Here is a 16,863-nt window from a genome sequence, read left to right as displayed (position 1 = left end):
TAGGCTGCTTGATAGGCTGTTACCTGTGCTGCCTGGAAGCCTCAGCTTGGACCAAGGACAGAGTAGGCACTACAGCAAGCTCAATGTCAGACAGTGCCACAGATTTTTATGGTGATGTGAAAACAGCCTCTAATACTAGGTGCTGTGGCTGCTTTTGACAGTAACAAGAAAGGGCACTTGGACCAATATCCCCTTTCTCTGTCTGTCTTGCCACAGTTGAAGGTTAGTCAGAGGTGCTTAGCGCCTTCTGCACCAGGCCTTTGTAGTGCAAACTGAAGGGTCCAAATTTAACTTTGTTCTGAGCACATGGGGTCCCAGTGCTGACTTGGACTTAAGAGCTGTGCTGGTACCTGGGAAGTAATGTGCTAAGTAAATAATGGCAATTGCCTGGAGAATTAATTTTTCCTTACAGTGTACCCAGTTTTAATTCTTAGGATTCTTTTCTTTCTCACCTAGGTTGGATTTATGCAACTCTTACACCTGTGGACTGCCTGGCCTTTGCTGGACATTTTCTACATAGTCTAAGTGTTGAAATGCAGATGAGGTAATCCTTCTTTAAAATGTCACAATTTTCTATAATCTCTGTTTTCTCCTGAAGTGGTTATTCCAAGCCGTTTTGAATGGAAAGACATAGGAAGTGGTTGGACTGATGTGGCCACTGTGAAGGAAAAACTGTTAAACTGTTGGGATTTTTCCCTTGCAGCATGCTTTTTGCTTTCTGCACTCACCTGCTCAGCTGGGCTCTTTGCCCAGGCTAAAACAATAAGAGCAGTCTTTACTGATGCTGGACAAATAGTGAAATAAAACTATCTTAACATGTAAATCACACAGCTTCTTATCAGTGTTATTTTTGTATTTTGCTTTTGGTCTGATGCCAGAATGCTTGATAGTGGCACAAAGAAAAAATCCTTCCATGTGCACTGCAAAATGAACTCTGGGCATATATGAGCAGTGTTTGTCACTGTCCAACATACTTGTGAGCTGCTATGCCTTTAAGATCAGTTTGCTTTGTATTGCAGGGCATACGAAGTAGAAAGACGGTTGAAAATTGTCAGTCTAACCCAGTTTCCAAACTATGAGACTGCATGTTGGTATATGGGAAAGCATCTACTAGAAACATTCAAAGGTAAAACTGCACTTCTTTGCCTACTTTAATTGCTTAGATTTGGGGACCTGAAAATAGCTACTCATACTTTCTACAGGTATGCTACAGGTGGCCAAAATCAATCTTGTTCATATCTGATGGCTGATTCTCACACACCAGCTGAATGTGCAGATCTGGTCTGGCTGTCATCTGAATCAGCCTGGCACATTGCTATAAGAAGGACCTTACCTGTCTCTCCTACCTATGCTGAAATAAAGATTTCACCTTCTTTATAAAACAGATTTAAGTTCTTTCAGAGGCAAATAATATTGTAACCAACCACCTGGGCTAGTGTAAGTTGAGGATTCATTCCCTGACTTAACATAAAGAGGTTCACGCTATGTCAGCTCAAGGCATGCTGAATAGCACTTCTCCCATAATTCTGCTGATTCTGGTGGAAATACGTGGGCAAGTCAGAAGTGTGCATGGCCTGACAGAAACATCATTGATGCAGCCAGCAGGAACACTGAGAATTAAAGCAAAGTTTTCTGTGAAATTCAAGATCATCTAAATCAAATTCCTTCAGAATTGATCCAGACATCCATGTATGTTCTTTACAAATTCAATTTTGCTTTGCTCTTTGACTCTATTTCTTAGTCTACAAACTCTCACTGGGTATTTTATAGCAAGTAAAATGTGTCTAATTAATAAGCAGCGTGAGGGGTCCCTCTGAGTATTGCCTAGAAGGGAGCGATAGTCACTTTTGTGGCTGACTGTAAACAAAAAAAAGTACTGTGCAGAAAAGCTTAGGCAAGTCTGCATTCATGAAGAAGAAGTGAAATGCTTTGCCTACTATGGCTTTGTTTCCACATATTGGTACTTGATGTTTCAGGAGAATGAAAGAACTTCTCTTGTTAGCTTTGTATTCCCACAGCCTAGGATGTATGAGCATGGGAGCTAGCCTGAGTATGCAACCAAGAAATGAACCGAAAGGACTGCCAGTGTAAACATAACTTACAGGAACACACTGTAGGAAGTCAGGGTTGGATTTATGGCACAATAAATACACCCTTTATTTACCATCAAGTCCTAATAGGGATTTGCTTGTGGTGGCCAAGTTTTAAAAAGTTAACTTTCAGAATTAAACTTTTTAGAATAAGAAAATTTATGCAGAAAGGCTTCAGTTCTCATTGTTTGAATGGCACTGTTTTTTCCACTTAGGTTTGCACAAAGCTGGTCAACAACCTCCTGCTCATTTACTTCAAGGAGCAAAAATCCTCAATGGTGCTTTCAGGTCGTGGACTAAAAAACAGGTAGGAGAAGATCCTGTTTTAATATTGTGTTCCTTGGGTTTGTCAGTCACTGGAACAGGGAGCAAATGATAAAACAAACCATTTTGTCACAGCAAAGCAGCTAGTTTTGGAAGCCCAAAGAGGGACCAAGAGAGCAGGGAAGGAGTGTGACAGTAGGAATTCTTTGGTGTTATGTGATGAATCAGCAAGTGAAAAAAAATGTCTAAAAAATGTCGATTTTGCTTCTGATCAACAAGATACTGAATGAATGTTCTTCATAGCTCTGAGCATTTTCATGTGCCAAATCTTTAAGTAAAGGCTGTGTATGTGAGCAAGGCCGAGAACAACACCTGCATTTTTGTGTGCACAAGGTGCTCAGTTCTGCAAATCAACACATCAATTAAGCCAGGAAATACATATTGCCTAGAGAGATGGCTTAAAGAGATTTTCAGCCCAAATCTCCCTCTGCGGTCATTTCAGCAGTGTTGTTCTTGTGTGTGTTGCTCCTAGAGTTCTGGGGAATTAACTGCAGGAGGCAGGCCACTCAATCATAACACACGGGCAGGGGAACTAACAGCTTTAGGATTTTCAGACACTTTCAGAAGGAGTGAGCAGCTGAGTACACAGTGTAGCAAATACAGCTTAGGTCACTTACGTGACTGTCCCATATTTAAGTGTAGCCAGGGACTTTGCTGTCTGTACTGCAATAAGAGAGTGCTTGAGCCCCAGTTCTGAATTGCTCCTGGTTTCCTGTAGCAGGGCTGGCCGGTGTGGAAGCTCTCTTCTTCATCTCACCCTGTTTGTTTTTCCACTTGCCTCACAGATGTGAAGCAGTGAGCAAAAGGAAGTCAGGCTGTGTTGGCAACTAGGCAAAGCTGAACTTAGAATACTGTAACATAGCACATGAATGAAACTAGCTCCCAAGCTGCTTTGCTGGCAAGGTGTGTGCCTGTTGAGTGCAATGAAGTTGTCATTCTGAGACAGTCTCTCCTTGTAGGTGTAGAAAAGGAGTCTCTCTCAGAATCTCATATAAGAGGGTAAGCAAACTGATGTTACAGTTGTGAACATGCAATAATATGTGAAAAAGACTGCTGACTTTGTCAATACTCATCCTGAGGGAACAGCAATAACACCCAGAAGGGGAAATAAAGTATATACGAGTGTTTTTCCATATTACACATGTAGTCAGTATTGATTTCAGTATTTAGGGAAAAAATATTAAAGTGTCACTTAATGAGTTTTACTATATTATTGCAAAAAACATGCACAGAAACATCAGTCTGGCTTTGTTCTGATTTAGGCTTTAGCAGAGCATGAAGATGAACTACCTGAAAACTTCAAACCAGCACAGCTTATCAAGGACCTTGCCAAAGAAATAAGATTAAGTGAGGTTTGTGCTCTTTTTATCATATTAGCTGTATTGTATGTTTTTTCAATAACGCAGGCTGTAAAACTGAGTACTTAAAATGAATCTTTTTTTCCCCATTCTACTCATTAAAAGAATTTGAAAGAGGTTTAAGCAGTAGGGTTACTGCTCAGGACTCTTGTCTGTGGCTAACTGACCATGTTTTGGACACCTGTTTGCTTTCCCTATGACTTCATGCTGTGCATGCTTGCCCTGTGTCTTCTCCTCTGTGTTCTTCTAGCTGGACTGGCCACGCTGTCCTCTTCATCTTTTTTTTTTTTTTTTTTTCCCTTTCTTTTTATCCGGTTTCTACCCAAAAACACAGCAGAACTCAAAGAATGCTGTTGTTATCCTCTAATCGTGCTCAATATATGGTGAGCCCTTATGTTCGTTGGTCTTACCTGTGACCTTTTCTGAGCTAGGGACAGTCAGTCACTCTGTGCGTTGTCCTAGTAGGAGGCCTTGCTCTTGGCTGGTTTCTAGGCAGAGTTATTATATTAAACATGAAAATTATTTTTAAAATAAACTCACAAAAACACAGAGGTTGCATGGAGCTGTTGTCCAGTAAGTCTGGTGTCACATTCCGCCTAGTGGGGGTGTGTGACAGTGCAGGGGGACAACTGCTAGCTCCTCTGTGTTTTGAGAAGATTCTGTGTTGCATTCCACTACTTAACTATATCCAAAGACCTCAGCATTGAAATCTCTCTTATCCTCTTTGATGTAGTATGTACATTTTTTGATCGTCAGAATGGCAACTGGAGCAGAAAATAATTTCTTTATAATTAGTCAGACAGTATTAATTTTAATTGGGCAGCTATTTTACTGCTTATTTTACCTGAGGGCATGAAACACGATTCTGCTACGTTTATCCCATCTGAGTTAAATTGGTTTGTGCTCAAGCTGATTAGCATTTTAAACAAAAGCCCATTCATGTTACACATTTGTACTGCCCGTCCATTTAAGTGTCCTACCTGATGCAATCTGGAGAGAGTTAACTTCCTCACAGTGGCACTGGAGTTTCTCCAGGTCAAAGTCATGCATGGGCAGCTGCTGAGGGGAAATCAGCAGTGAGAAGAGCATCACTGTGACACTGGGTGCTCATGAATGTAGATACTCCAGTTCTGAAGAGGGGATTACTCTTTGTTTCCCCAAGGAAGGGAGAGTGAGAGGGAATATCTAACACAGCACAAGTGTGTCTGAACGCTCTCCTGTTCTGTGCTCCAGAATGCTTCGAAAGCCAGCAAAGCAGACACGAGTGCCAACACGAACAACGAGGAGATCTGCCCTGTGGAGAAGGAGGAGGCACCATCACCTGTCCAAGTGACACCACCATCCCCACCTGCAGAAAAGCTCCCTAAAAAAAAGACTCCGAAAACTGTGAAAACCCCCAAACAACTTAAGCCATCCAAACCCCCTAAGCCTCCCAAGCCTCCCAAACCACCCAAACCTCCCAAAACACCAAAAGTTAAGGGAGAAGGAAAAAAGAAAGGAAAGAAGGCAAAAGAGAGCCCACCGCCAGCCATCCCGAACCTCGACTTGCTGGAGGCACACACAAAGGAGGCTTTGACAAAGATCGAGACGCCAAAGAAGGGAAAGGTGGGTTGGATTTTAACCCTGCCCTGTTATTGCCATGGTGGGGTTAAAGTCCCTAGCTCTTGTGAAAAAAAATAGTCAAGCACCAGTGTCTTTGCTGAAGTAAATGAGAGTTTTCTCTTTGCCATCTTATCACCATTTTTTTTTTTCTTTTTTTACCTCACTGTTCAATCTGGTTTGCCTTTTGCGTGGTAATTCATTTGATGTGAAGAAAGAAACATCTATTCAAGTTGAATCTGGCAAACTACTGTCAGATCCCTCTCCAAGCTAAGAGGAGACAAAAATTAAATGACTTTTTTTTGTTTTGCCATTTCTATAGTGGATTTCTATAATCAGTTATCAGAGACAAAGTAGACTCATTTCTGAAACATTTTGTTTTCATGAGATTTTGTGCAAAACGAGCGAATGAAGATAAAGCAATCATTTGTGACCACTTTTGCTCATGTTTAACAAATTTCGTTTTGATACCCAATAGATGAGTTTTGCTGCAGCTTCAGCAAAAGTGAGGATTTCACTGATGCACTCACAGAAGAGTGCATTGTACACTTTATTGTTGAGAAGAATACATAAGGTTTTTCCTAAGTGCTTCCAAATTTCATAGTAACTTATAAGCAGTTGCAAAACATGTTCACAGAGCAAGAGACAGGGAGACAAACATGTTTTTACACTAATCTTGTATGTTAATATATGAAGGAGAAATGGAAGTAATCTTTTGAACTCTTTGAACAGTGATTTTCATTTCAAAGAGGGATGAATCCAAAAAGAAGTTTTCATAAATATTCTATGTCTTATTCTAGATAAAAATGTATTTTTGTGACATACCAGTGCTTGATCCTCATTAAGAGTACATGTTAATTTTTTCACCAGGCCACAAAGAATGTTTTAAGTGTTCCCAATAAGGAAACACCGACTAAGCAGAATGAGGTGGAGAAGTTTGAAGTTCGAGAGCAAAACAAAAGCAAAACAGAAGCCAAATGGAAATATAAGGTAAGGTCTCATGTCTTTTTTTTCTTTCTTTTTTTTTTTTTTGCTGATTTTGCCACACAGAAGGGTGGAGAAATGTACATAGGTCTACCTACACAGAGTGCGACTGTCAATTTCCAGTTCCCAATGAACATGTTTTGAGCAGAAAATAACAAAGCAAGCATTAATAAATGTGTACAGGGCCCATTCTTCAAAAGTATATGCTGAACTATCTGTTCTCATTCATGGTAAGGCAAGAGAGAAGACTTTTAATAGTGAGATTTTTCAGTGCAAATAAATTCCTTGGAAGAGAATTGGCTTTTCATGTGGAGAAAGCTACTGAGAGTCCTGACTTCTTAACAGAGACATCTAATTGAATTTTTTTTGTGTTAACAAGTATCATGATTAGTGTGATCAGGTCACCCAGCCAGTACAGATTAGGAAAGGATTAGGGCTAAGCTTAAAAGTTCATCAAAGACTGAATGACTTTGGTATGAAATTATTAAATTCATATATATAAGTCAAGCTCTTCTGAAGGCGAGAAAGAAGTAGATGGAACCTGGCAATAAAGATGGAACCAGTCATATTTGTGAGCTTACAGGCACTGGGCTAGATTGTGTCCTTAGCTGCACAAGCACGATGCTGAAGAGCAGTGTTTAATATTTTACCTCAATTGGAACCAATATAAGAGAGCAGAATTTAAATCTGGCAGCAGGCTTGGTTGTGGTGGGCAGTGCTTAACTGGTGCTGAAGTGTTTCTTGAATGGGGACAAGTCTCTGAACTAAACAGAACTCAGCTTATCTAAGGAATACTGTAATTGTCCATTACTTAGCATGTTTGTGAGGAATATATTTTTCTACATAAATATCAACAAACTCTCTGCCATTATCTAGGAATCTGAAATACTAACAACTCACTTGACTGATTGTATTGGGTTTTTTTGGGTCTTTCTGCCTTTCAGAACAGTAAGCCTGATTCACTACTAAAAATGGAAGAGGAACACAAATCTGAAAAGACGCCTTTATCAGGAAATAAGGACAACAAATTTACATTCTCATTCGCTAATAAGAAGTTACTTGGGTAAGTTAAAACCAGAACAATATTCATTACTTAAGAAAGGAGGTTAAAAAATCCTGTGATTATTTATGTTGGTTTTTTTAATACCAGTAGGTGCAACTTTGCCCTTCTGGTCAGTGTAGAAAATACACTTTGTTTTTCAGTCCAGAACTTGATTTACCTAGAACCCTCCTTAGTTGAAGGTTGAGATTACTGCCTTCAGTATTCAGGCTGTATCTCATGTTTTGTCACTTCAGGTTCTTCCTAGTTTGAGTTTGTTATATTCAATTAATTTTTTGCAGATCCTATTCAGGGTGTATTTAAAAAAAAATATTAAATAAACACTGGCAAAATTCCATGCTGTGCCTGCATTACATATATCATAAACTTTGAGACAGCTTTTAATGGTGTAGGGCTTATTTGAAGACAGGAACACCACTCTGGTCTGCAGTGTATTTGGAGATAAAATGATAGGTACAGAAATGAGTTTGTGATCTGATTTGAATTGCTCTGGCACCTTGTTCAGGCTGACTGAGATTTCTGTGTGAGGAAAGGTACTCGTTGTCTTCCTCTCCGTCTGTTCCCAAAATGATTTCCAGCCTGTGTATTGTTACTGATTTGTAATATATTTATATATATATTTTATATATATATATATATATATATATATAAATCATTGTTTGTTTGTTTGTTTGTTTGTTCTTTCAGTTCAAAGGGAGTAAAAACCCAGCTGAATACCAGTGTGTTTGGGTCACTGCAGAATTTTAAGGAGGATAAAGCAAAACCTGTACGAGATGAATATGAATATGTGTCAGATGATGGTGAGCTAAAAATCGATGAGTTTCCAATCAGAAGGAAGAAAAACACTACAAAGAGAGAACTGCCCTGTAAGGATATTTCCTTTTTTGTCTGTATCTGTTTGACAAAGTCTTGTGTTGGTTGTTTAAAATTATTCTTCGTGTTATCTGATTTACTGTAAAGAAAACCATATCTTAACTATCAGTCAAATAGAACTGGGTTTGAATTACTTTTGAAGTTCAGGCTTAGGAGTGCTTCTTTTTTTAAGAGGACTATGACTTCATTTCTTCCTTTTTTAATTTAGTTTTTTCAGATAAAAAAGACACTCTACAGCACACTCCTGTTAAAAAGCCAAAGGTGGAGTCGGTGTCATATAAGGTACAGTGACTTTTGTTCCTATCACAAGCAAGCATCCATTATATATCTCTTAGAGTTTGTGGAATCTTATCCAAAAATTGCCTGGAAACTTGGCTCAGACATGCCAGGCAGTGTTTAATGGCAGGTATGCAGTATGCCTTGGTGTAATCATCAGTGACCTCCATTCACAGCCTAATAGCATTTTTTTCCTGCCCATGCTAGCACAGTGCAGGGAATGGTGGTAATATGAAGATATTGTCATACCCTCTACGTCATTCTGTAATCCCAGTCTGCCCAGAATAAGTAGCACTCAGACATTTTAAAGACTAAACATAAATTGGCACCGTTTGACAAAAGAAACTCAGAGTAATGCTAATAGAATTGAACATGTCACATGGTGTTTCACATTACTGCACGTCCCATTATGTAGCCATTAAAAGCTTTATTTACTATTAAGAAGCTTTATTTACCATCATCTAGTAGATTCTCCCTTTGCCTTTTATGGGCTTACAGCTAGCATGCCCTTGGTATTTTAGCATGTCCCTAACTTGATGCAATGTCAATCTGCCTGTTGACAATTAGCATCAAGAATCATAGAATCATGGAATCGCCAAGGTTGGAAAAGACCTCCAAGATCATCCAGTCCAACTGTCCAACTATCACCAATACTTCTAACTGATCCATGTCCCTCAATACAACATCTAAATGTTTCTTGAACACCTCCAGGGTTGGTGACTCCATTCCCCCAGGGCAGCCCGTTCCAGTGCCTGATCACTCTCTTGGAGAAGAATAAGAAGCTTAACAGCACAGACATAAGTTTGCTCTTGTTTGTGTTAGCATTGTGTCTCAATGCTGGAAATTAAATGACACGCTGAAATGTTTTGTCTAGCTGTAGTTAACATAAATCCATGTTATGATATCTGAATCAGTCACAGAAAGAAAAATAACTTGTTAACACAAAACTGTAGGTGACTGGAGTTTTTGGCCCTAAACGCTCAGCCGTCTTTATCATCCTGGTTTGGCTCAGGGATATCTTAAAGTGCCTGTCTCCTTGCCTCAGTCTGCAGTTGAAGTCTGGAGAATGGTGCAAAGGGAGCAGGGCAAAACACGCTGCCATCTCACTGCACAGAAGTTGAGAGAGCAGTTCCTGCAGAAACCACTAATGACACTCTAAGCAGTAATAGCTAGGACTTCAGAGGCCTGAAAGCAGGCAGGAAGGGAGAAAAAAGTAGTTTTATAAAAGTCTACAGTGCAGAGAGGTATTAGTTCCAAATAGATGCAGGTAGCTTCCTTTAATGTCCTTGGATGGTACGCTCATACATGTCTATCCTATTCCTCTGTTGGATTTTCCTGTCCTCTCACAGCAGGGATGACAGAAGTGGGTCTGTCCCTGTGCCTGAGCTGGCTACACTGAGCTTTGCAAGATGCAGAACTGTGCAGTGAAAGTTGTCTGGGCAGACAAAGAAACAGCCACAAATTCATGTCTTCTGTTCTGAAAAATGGGCAAGGTGGCTGGCAAGGGAACACAGCACCTGGAAGCGCTGCTGGTTCAGTGATCCCACGCACAGGATCAGATCTCAAAGCTGGTTCTCCAGTGCTGCAAGGGAACGGGAAAACCTGCCATGTCTACAGGCTGGAAGAAGGTTGATTTTATTGTGTGTCTAATTTTTATTGTTATCTCTTGATAGCAAGAGCAACTTAGAAAGGCCAGCCCTACATCTTGGAAGAGCAGCAGGCTGTAGAAATTCTTGTGTTGTTCTTTGTTGACTAACTTAGTAAGCTTCCATTTTTTGAGCCTTTTTCTTGTTTTTGCAGAGTGATGACTCGTCGGATGAAGACTTACTTCACATTGACACAGAGGCCAAGCCAGGGCGCAATTCCAAAGTAAAGAAAGAGAGTGGAAGTTCAGCAGGAATTCTTGACCTTTTGCAGGCAAGCAAGGAAGTTGGGGGTTTAGAGTATAACACCAACAGGTATGCACAAAGGGATGTTTACTCTTAACCTGTAAGCAAGAATTGTTCTTTTATGGTTCTGTGTGTGAGAGTGAGAGAGAATGAACTTTGCTTTTTCTCCAGACAGCAAATTCTTCCTTTATCCTGTGAACTGGAGGGAGAGGTGGAAAAAGTGTGTGGGAAAGATTTTGGTGGTATAATTTAAACAAATAGAGGCATTTCACATCTGTAAATGCTGAACATCCATTTTAGCAATAATACTATAATAGATGAATCATTCAAAAGGAAGAGAAAGCTCAGTGAATGCAGTTTGAGTTCACTGCCTCCGCTCTTAACATGCCAAGTCTGATCTTAAACTACAGATAACAGAATTAGGGTATGCTTGCCATTTCAAAAGATGCTGAGTAGGACTTTTCACATATGGAAATGTCTTCCTTAATTCAAACCTTGGGACTAGAGCCCTGGGAAGGAGTTCTGGAAACATCAACTGATTTTACAGCTAACATGAACAGAATGGCACAGCAGACACGTACTACTATGTCCTATGCCCTGTTCTCCCTCTTAGACTGCTGGTTAAGAGTGAGAACTCTTAACTCATCTTGTCCCATCTTTAGAACCTAAGCACCCTCCACTGCTCCACAAGAACCAGATTCATACCTTTGGAACCTGTGGACCCCCCAGAGCATCTTTTTCTTCCCTGCTTGACTATGTCTACCTTGACTATGCAAAGCCTCATATCCTGTGCAGAAAATAAAAACAGCAGTACTAGTGGGTTTGAGAGTTGAGAACACAGTTAGCAAAGTGAGGTTGGTGCCATCCTTCTCACCCAGGCTGTGCCCTGTGAGTGCTGGGTGTGCATGGCCAGAACATTTGAAAGGACCTGCTAAAGTGGAATCAGAAGTTTCCCTCAGAGAGGAAGATAATATCTAAACCTGGGAAAGACTGGAAGTTAAAAGTCATAACTGAGAATTCCTAAAGATATGTCTCGTGGTCAAAGGGGAACATATGGAATAAGTTATCAAAGGAAACCATTGAGAGCAAATTTTATCAGTGAGGTGGAGAGGTTTTTAATGTTAAGATGATAGGTGAAATTCCTTATAAACTGCAATCTGGTAACAGAGTTTCAGAGAAATCTAAATGAGGGAACAACCAAAGGATGTTTCAACATAACTGTTTATTAGGCAATGGTTTGTTTCACAGCATAGATAATTACAGGAAATTAAAGCATACTATGCAGACTGCCTTCACTCACAGTACGCCCATGGTGAAGTACCAGGCAGCCCTGTGAGAGCCAGGCTTGCCTATGTGCATCAGCATTTAGAGTCTGTTACTTTTGCAGCACACTGGCAGAGATCTTCACCCCTGAGTACAATGGGTGAGCGTGTCAAGTCTCCTGTAAGAGTTTCTGTTCGTTCCTAATGTGCTCCCATGAAACTTCTTCCAGTGGTGTTTCGTTCCTAATGTGCTCCCATGATACTTCTTCCAGTGGTGTCTCACAGCAGGACTGCAGGTGAAAAATTGATTTTAAAATCAAGTTACATAGCAGGTGTACTTAGAAGGCTTATCGTGACAGGGCTGTTATCTCTAGGGAAGAGATCCAATCTCAGTTCAGTGTTGGTTTTCTTCCATTACTGCCATCTCTCTGTGAAGGAGTAGTTGCTCAAAACCAATGACTGCAGAGAGTATGGGGAGAGGTACCAATGTGTCTGCAGCTCCCAGAAAATACAATATTTTCTGTTGTCTGGACCCAAATGTGATAGGGGTTCTGGATTTTCCTCATCCCTTGGGAGTTTTGGTCTTCACTGAAATACTCATATTGGTACTGGTCAGTTAGCAGTTCCTCTGAGTTCATTTTTCATTCTGCATTCTGGTGTGTAATGGAACCAGTGTTTATATCAAATTTATGCTCACCTTTTGGCAGGTAATTAGACATTTGGGCAGATTGTTAGGTGCGTTTCACTGTAGGAATAGAGCTGCTGGTGTAATAGGACTCCCACTCATGAAGCTCCTGATATATAAAAGAAGAAAATGGCAGGCATTTTAAGAGCACTGCCTTGGACATGTATACAGTACTATTTTACATACAGTGTGGTTCATTGCCTGCTTATGATGTGCAGAAATGCAGAGGGAAGCTAAAAATATAGGTTAAAGAAATGGTCCTCAAAGATCTTCTCTTTTTCTTGACTTACATATTTCGCTGTCTGCCATGGGTTAAAACTGCCGTTCAGTAATGGAATAGTACTCAGACCTTTCATTTTTCCCCCTTCAACCTGGGCTCTGTATTGACTCTATTTGTAGACTTTGTGGTTTCTGAAAATCAAAGTCGCAAATGCAGTCACATAACTAAACTCTGCATGAATTACTACACTGTGTGCGGTAGTTCAGTGGGAATGTGTCATATCAATTTTGGCTCTTGTATAAACAATTAGGTTTTGGCAGTCTGTGCTGCAGCTTGATTGAAAAAAGCTCCTGATAAATGAAATTGCTATGTTTCAATTCGTAATTATGCCAGGCTTTTTAAATGGCTATAACATGCTTTAAAAAAAAAATAGAAAGAAAGAAACCTGATATGCAAACATACTGTGTCACAATATAATGCCAATGTGATCCTGCCTGACTCAGAAACAATTTTCATCTTTTTCTGCATTCTTATTTTTATGGTTCTTCAGGGCTTTGTATGTGTATGTATTTCTCTACATATCTATACATATTTATGTATATTTTGGATACTGCAGACCGCAGCAGTGCAGGCAGCTCATGTGGAATATCCTCTGCTCACACAGTGGTCAGCTTGGAGGTGGGAAGCATGGAGCCCTGACAAGACCAGACCAAAGCTGCTGAACCTTAGTAGTAACTTAGGAATCAGGATAGGGTTTTTGTTGTTGTTGCTGTTGTTTTGTGTGAAAGACCTTACCTGAATGGTGTGAAGCTTGATTCAGTAAAACATTAGATTGTCTTTTTCAGCTGACCAAAAGTCCTGATGATATTCATGTAGGTTGCATGAGAGGTACATTTCCTACATATATGCCAGTGGTAGCAAGATGGGAAGAGATGAGGAGAGAGGTCCTTCAGAAAGGCTGCCGTAAATGTGAAAACAAACGGAATATAGGAAAAAAAAAAAGGAAGAGTCATGTGATTTTGAACTGAGCAAGTTATTTGTTCCCAGGTTTGATTAAAAAATGAAAGAAAATACCGATTTCGTACTTGAAGTTAAGCAAGTTTCACAGTTCTATGCATTTGTCATTTCTCCAAAATGCTGACAAGTCATTACTGTCTCTGCTTCACTTCTTCGTGGTTCATTTACATCTTGCCGTGGGGAGGGTGAGAGGAAATGCAGAAATGATGGAGAAACTATCACAGAGGGAGAATGGTGATTTATTACCTCCTCCTCACATGCATCAGTGTTTTTCAGCAGTTCTTACATGCAGTATTCCAGGACAACATCGGCTGGAAGGGACCTTGAGAAGATATCTGTGCAGCTGCTGGATCACAGCATGGCCAGCTGTGAAGCGCGATCTGGTTATCCAGGGCATTGCCCTGCAGAGTTTCATATTTAGGGATGATGGAGATTCTGCAGCTTCTCACCGTGAGCTGCTTGGCCCTAGCACAGCCCTTTCCTTCTTGTGTGTCTGGTTGGGATTTCCCCAGCCATAGTTTTTGATTGCTGACTTTGATCTGTTTACAACTCCAGGAAGGTTCTGCTTCCTTTTCTGTCTAACCCCATGAGGCAGTTATGCTTTTAGTTATTTCCACTTAGAAAACATTCAGTGTTTCCTCTTACTTCCCTTTGCCCTTACCCATTTTCCCAAGTCTCGGGGTGAGCCTGGGAGATAGTTGCTTAGTGAAGCATTTATGAGGTTCCTACCTCACCTCCCCATTGCCCTTCAGTGCCTCCTGCTGCTGTGCAGGCAGCATGGGGACCAGGGGAGAGGACAGCCTTCAGCGAGTTGTGCTGCACTGAAATGAATACATTCAATTGCTATGTATGAAGCTATAGATGAAAGATTCAGTAATTGCATATGAGAGAAAGAGGCTCTGCTGAGAGGTGTTGAACCATTGGAGAGAGGTGGGATGCGAGAGGAAGCCCTGGCTCCCTGCACTGTATCCCTTCAGGGCACTGGGAAGGTCCTGTGCCCAGGCAGCGTGGGGAATGGCCTTGGTTGGGAGGGAAAGCCTTAACCTGCTGGGGCTGAACCATGTGTGTTCGCATCAGCAATCACAGCTGCCTGCCTGTCATCACCTGCTCTGGAGCATGATGTCAGGGAAAGCATGCTTCTGTCAAGTCCAGGAGGGAACAGGCCTTCTGAAAGCCCCAGAGCATAGCCCAAAGGGCTGCTCTGTGCACTGCTCCCTAATGAAGATACTGCTGACAGCAAGAAGCTGCCCTGTGATGCCAAGACCCCTGGGCTTACTAGGCCTAAGAGCTAGTTGCCCTTAGGAGTGTGCAGGACACAGAGCCATCTGTGCTGCACAGAGCGATGTGCCCTTCCCTGGTCAGCCCTGGGGAAGATGTTATTTGGAATGAGTTTTAGCAACAGATCTTCCCCCCTCTCTGTTAACAGCGTGAAAGGATCCTTTGCAGAGTTGCTTTATGAGAGTAAAAAGAAATAACAAGATCCCCAAAAGGGAAGCCGTGCACAATGCTGGAGTGGAGCCTACTGCAAAGGGCATGAGCTGCTGTCAGTCTGTTCATTAGAGTGCCCTTTTCTCCAGCTCTGCTCCCGTTTTTGAAGTTCTAGGTCACAACTGGAACTCAGTTTACTTTCATAAATGTGTTGGTTGTGTTTGTTTGGTTTTTAACTATCGTGAAGCTACAGAAAGGGGATATGGCCTTCAAGAGCTCAAGAATTGTGTCTCAATTCTCTCTCCTTTTTTCTTCTTTGGCTTAGAAAGCTGAAATACTTTCAATAGAAGCACAGGCAAGCACATGCTCTAATGAGAAACACTTTGCTCCATGTGCAGCTATGTCTCTTTAAGACATGTTACCCACACGTTCAGGTTGTGGTTTGACTCAGAACCACTGGTTTTGATCATATTCCACAATTTATTTGTTGAAGCTTGTGTTGCTTAAGGCAGTTCCTCTCTGATTTGCCCACTTAGTGGTCAGTTTTTGATGGTCTGTTTGCACTGTTTTGAGAGTCCGGTGCTTGCAAAAACTGTTTTGGGGGGAGGGGGGAGGGGGAAATGAAAAGAAAATATGTTAATTTCCTATACGTGGTGCAAAATATGCCTTTGTCAGGGAGGAGGCAAAGGCATCTGGCATGATAATAAGGGGATTAAAATGTCTCTTCACTAAATAAATGTTTCGATGTTCTTTTATTCCTTGAGCTGCTAGCTACTGACAGCAGTCGTAACTCATTTTCAGGATTATTTATAAATGCAATTAGTGCCCAGAAACCCCCTCTATGTCTTATATGTTACTCTATCCAGAGTCTTGTAAAGGCTTTAAGAGGATTAAATTAAGATCAAATAAATGAAAGTGATGTGGTACTGCTAATTTACTAGGGAAAAGATGTACGTTAGGGGCTTCTATTGCATAACTTTTTTTGCAGTGTTTTCTGCATTTCACTGTTTGAACTCCATGGTTCTGGAAACACTTGATGGGGTGTTCTGCATGTCACAGAATTAATGTTTTCTGATGAGATGAGCGAAGTTTCCACCACCCTGTAGTCCTCTCATCCAGTCCATATCTTGTCTGTGGCTGTGCAGGCTGTTCCACTGCTTCGTGCAGTGATGCCGCTGCTCAGTCACCCCTCTTCATTGCCCAAGCTTTTCCCTTTACTGGCCTGCAGGAGAGCCTGCATGCTGGGGCGGTACCTCTGTGGTTCCCCCTCACCTTCTTCAGGCTTTGCTTTCATATTTTGTCATGTGAAGGAAGGGATGGAGGAGTCTAAAAAGAGTTTGGGAAGGCATTGGCCAAGAGCAGGGGCCTCATCTTTCATCTCAGTGAAGGAAACGTGGTTCTTGCCCTCTCTAGCTCTGTTACAGGAAGGTGGGAATGTGGGTGTTTGAGTGAGGGGCTGGGGAGACACTCTCAGAGGTGGGAGGTAGAAATGCTGCATTGTTTGGTGCTTTGAAAAATTACCTGACCTCTGTCCTTGCACACCAGCAACGACAGCCACCAAAGAGCTGCACATCACTTCATAGCCAAGTGGTTCACAGCTTCCTGACTTCCAAGGCAGCAAGCCCAAATTTAATGCATGGTGATGTTGCTCTTAAAGTAAAAATAACCAGTGCTGGTTGCCCACCTGCTTAAAGCGCAGCAACAGGAAGTTTGCTCTAGCAGCACTATCAGGTGAAAGGAGTCAGCTATTTGTGAGGGGTGTGTGTTTTCATGGAATCGCTGATAGCTTCTGTATCTC

The 16,863-nt window shown here is 41.3% G+C and overlaps 1 protein-coding gene across 2 annotated transcripts in view; it reads left to right on the top strand.

The window, feature by feature from the left end:
- Window positions 1-16,863, top strand: part of PHF2 (PHD finger protein 2) — an 83,213-nt gene that overhangs the window by 59,701 nt on the left and 6,649 nt on the right. For both annotated transcript variants that reach the window (XM_031608591.2, XM_031608583.2), the window contains exons 8-17: window positions 457-544; window positions 1,020-1,126; window positions 2,306-2,397; window positions 3,677-3,766; window positions 5,006-5,377; window positions 6,242-6,361; window positions 7,300-7,418; window positions 8,103-8,281; window positions 8,497-8,570; window positions 10,365-10,522. In XM_031608591.2, coding sequence (XP_031464451.2) covers window positions 457-544; window positions 1,020-1,126; window positions 2,306-2,397; window positions 3,677-3,766; window positions 5,006-5,377; window positions 6,242-6,361; window positions 7,300-7,418; window positions 8,103-8,281; window positions 8,497-8,570; window positions 10,365-10,522 — 1,399 coding nt within the window. The remainder of the gene's footprint in view (window positions 1-456; window positions 545-1,019; window positions 1,127-2,305; window positions 2,398-3,676; window positions 3,767-5,005; window positions 5,378-6,241; window positions 6,362-7,299; window positions 7,419-8,102; window positions 8,282-8,496; window positions 8,571-10,364; window positions 10,523-16,863) is intronic.

Source organism: Phasianus colchicus, chromosome 11 (assembly GCF_987193195.1).
Source record: "Phasianus colchicus chromosome 11, bPhaCol1.hap1.1, whole genome shotgun sequence".
Lineage (NCBI taxonomy): Eukaryota > Metazoa > Chordata > Aves > Galliformes > Phasianidae > Phasianus > Phasianus colchicus.
Note: the sequence above shows the minus strand (reverse complement) of the source record. Positions and strands in the feature narration are given on the sequence as shown.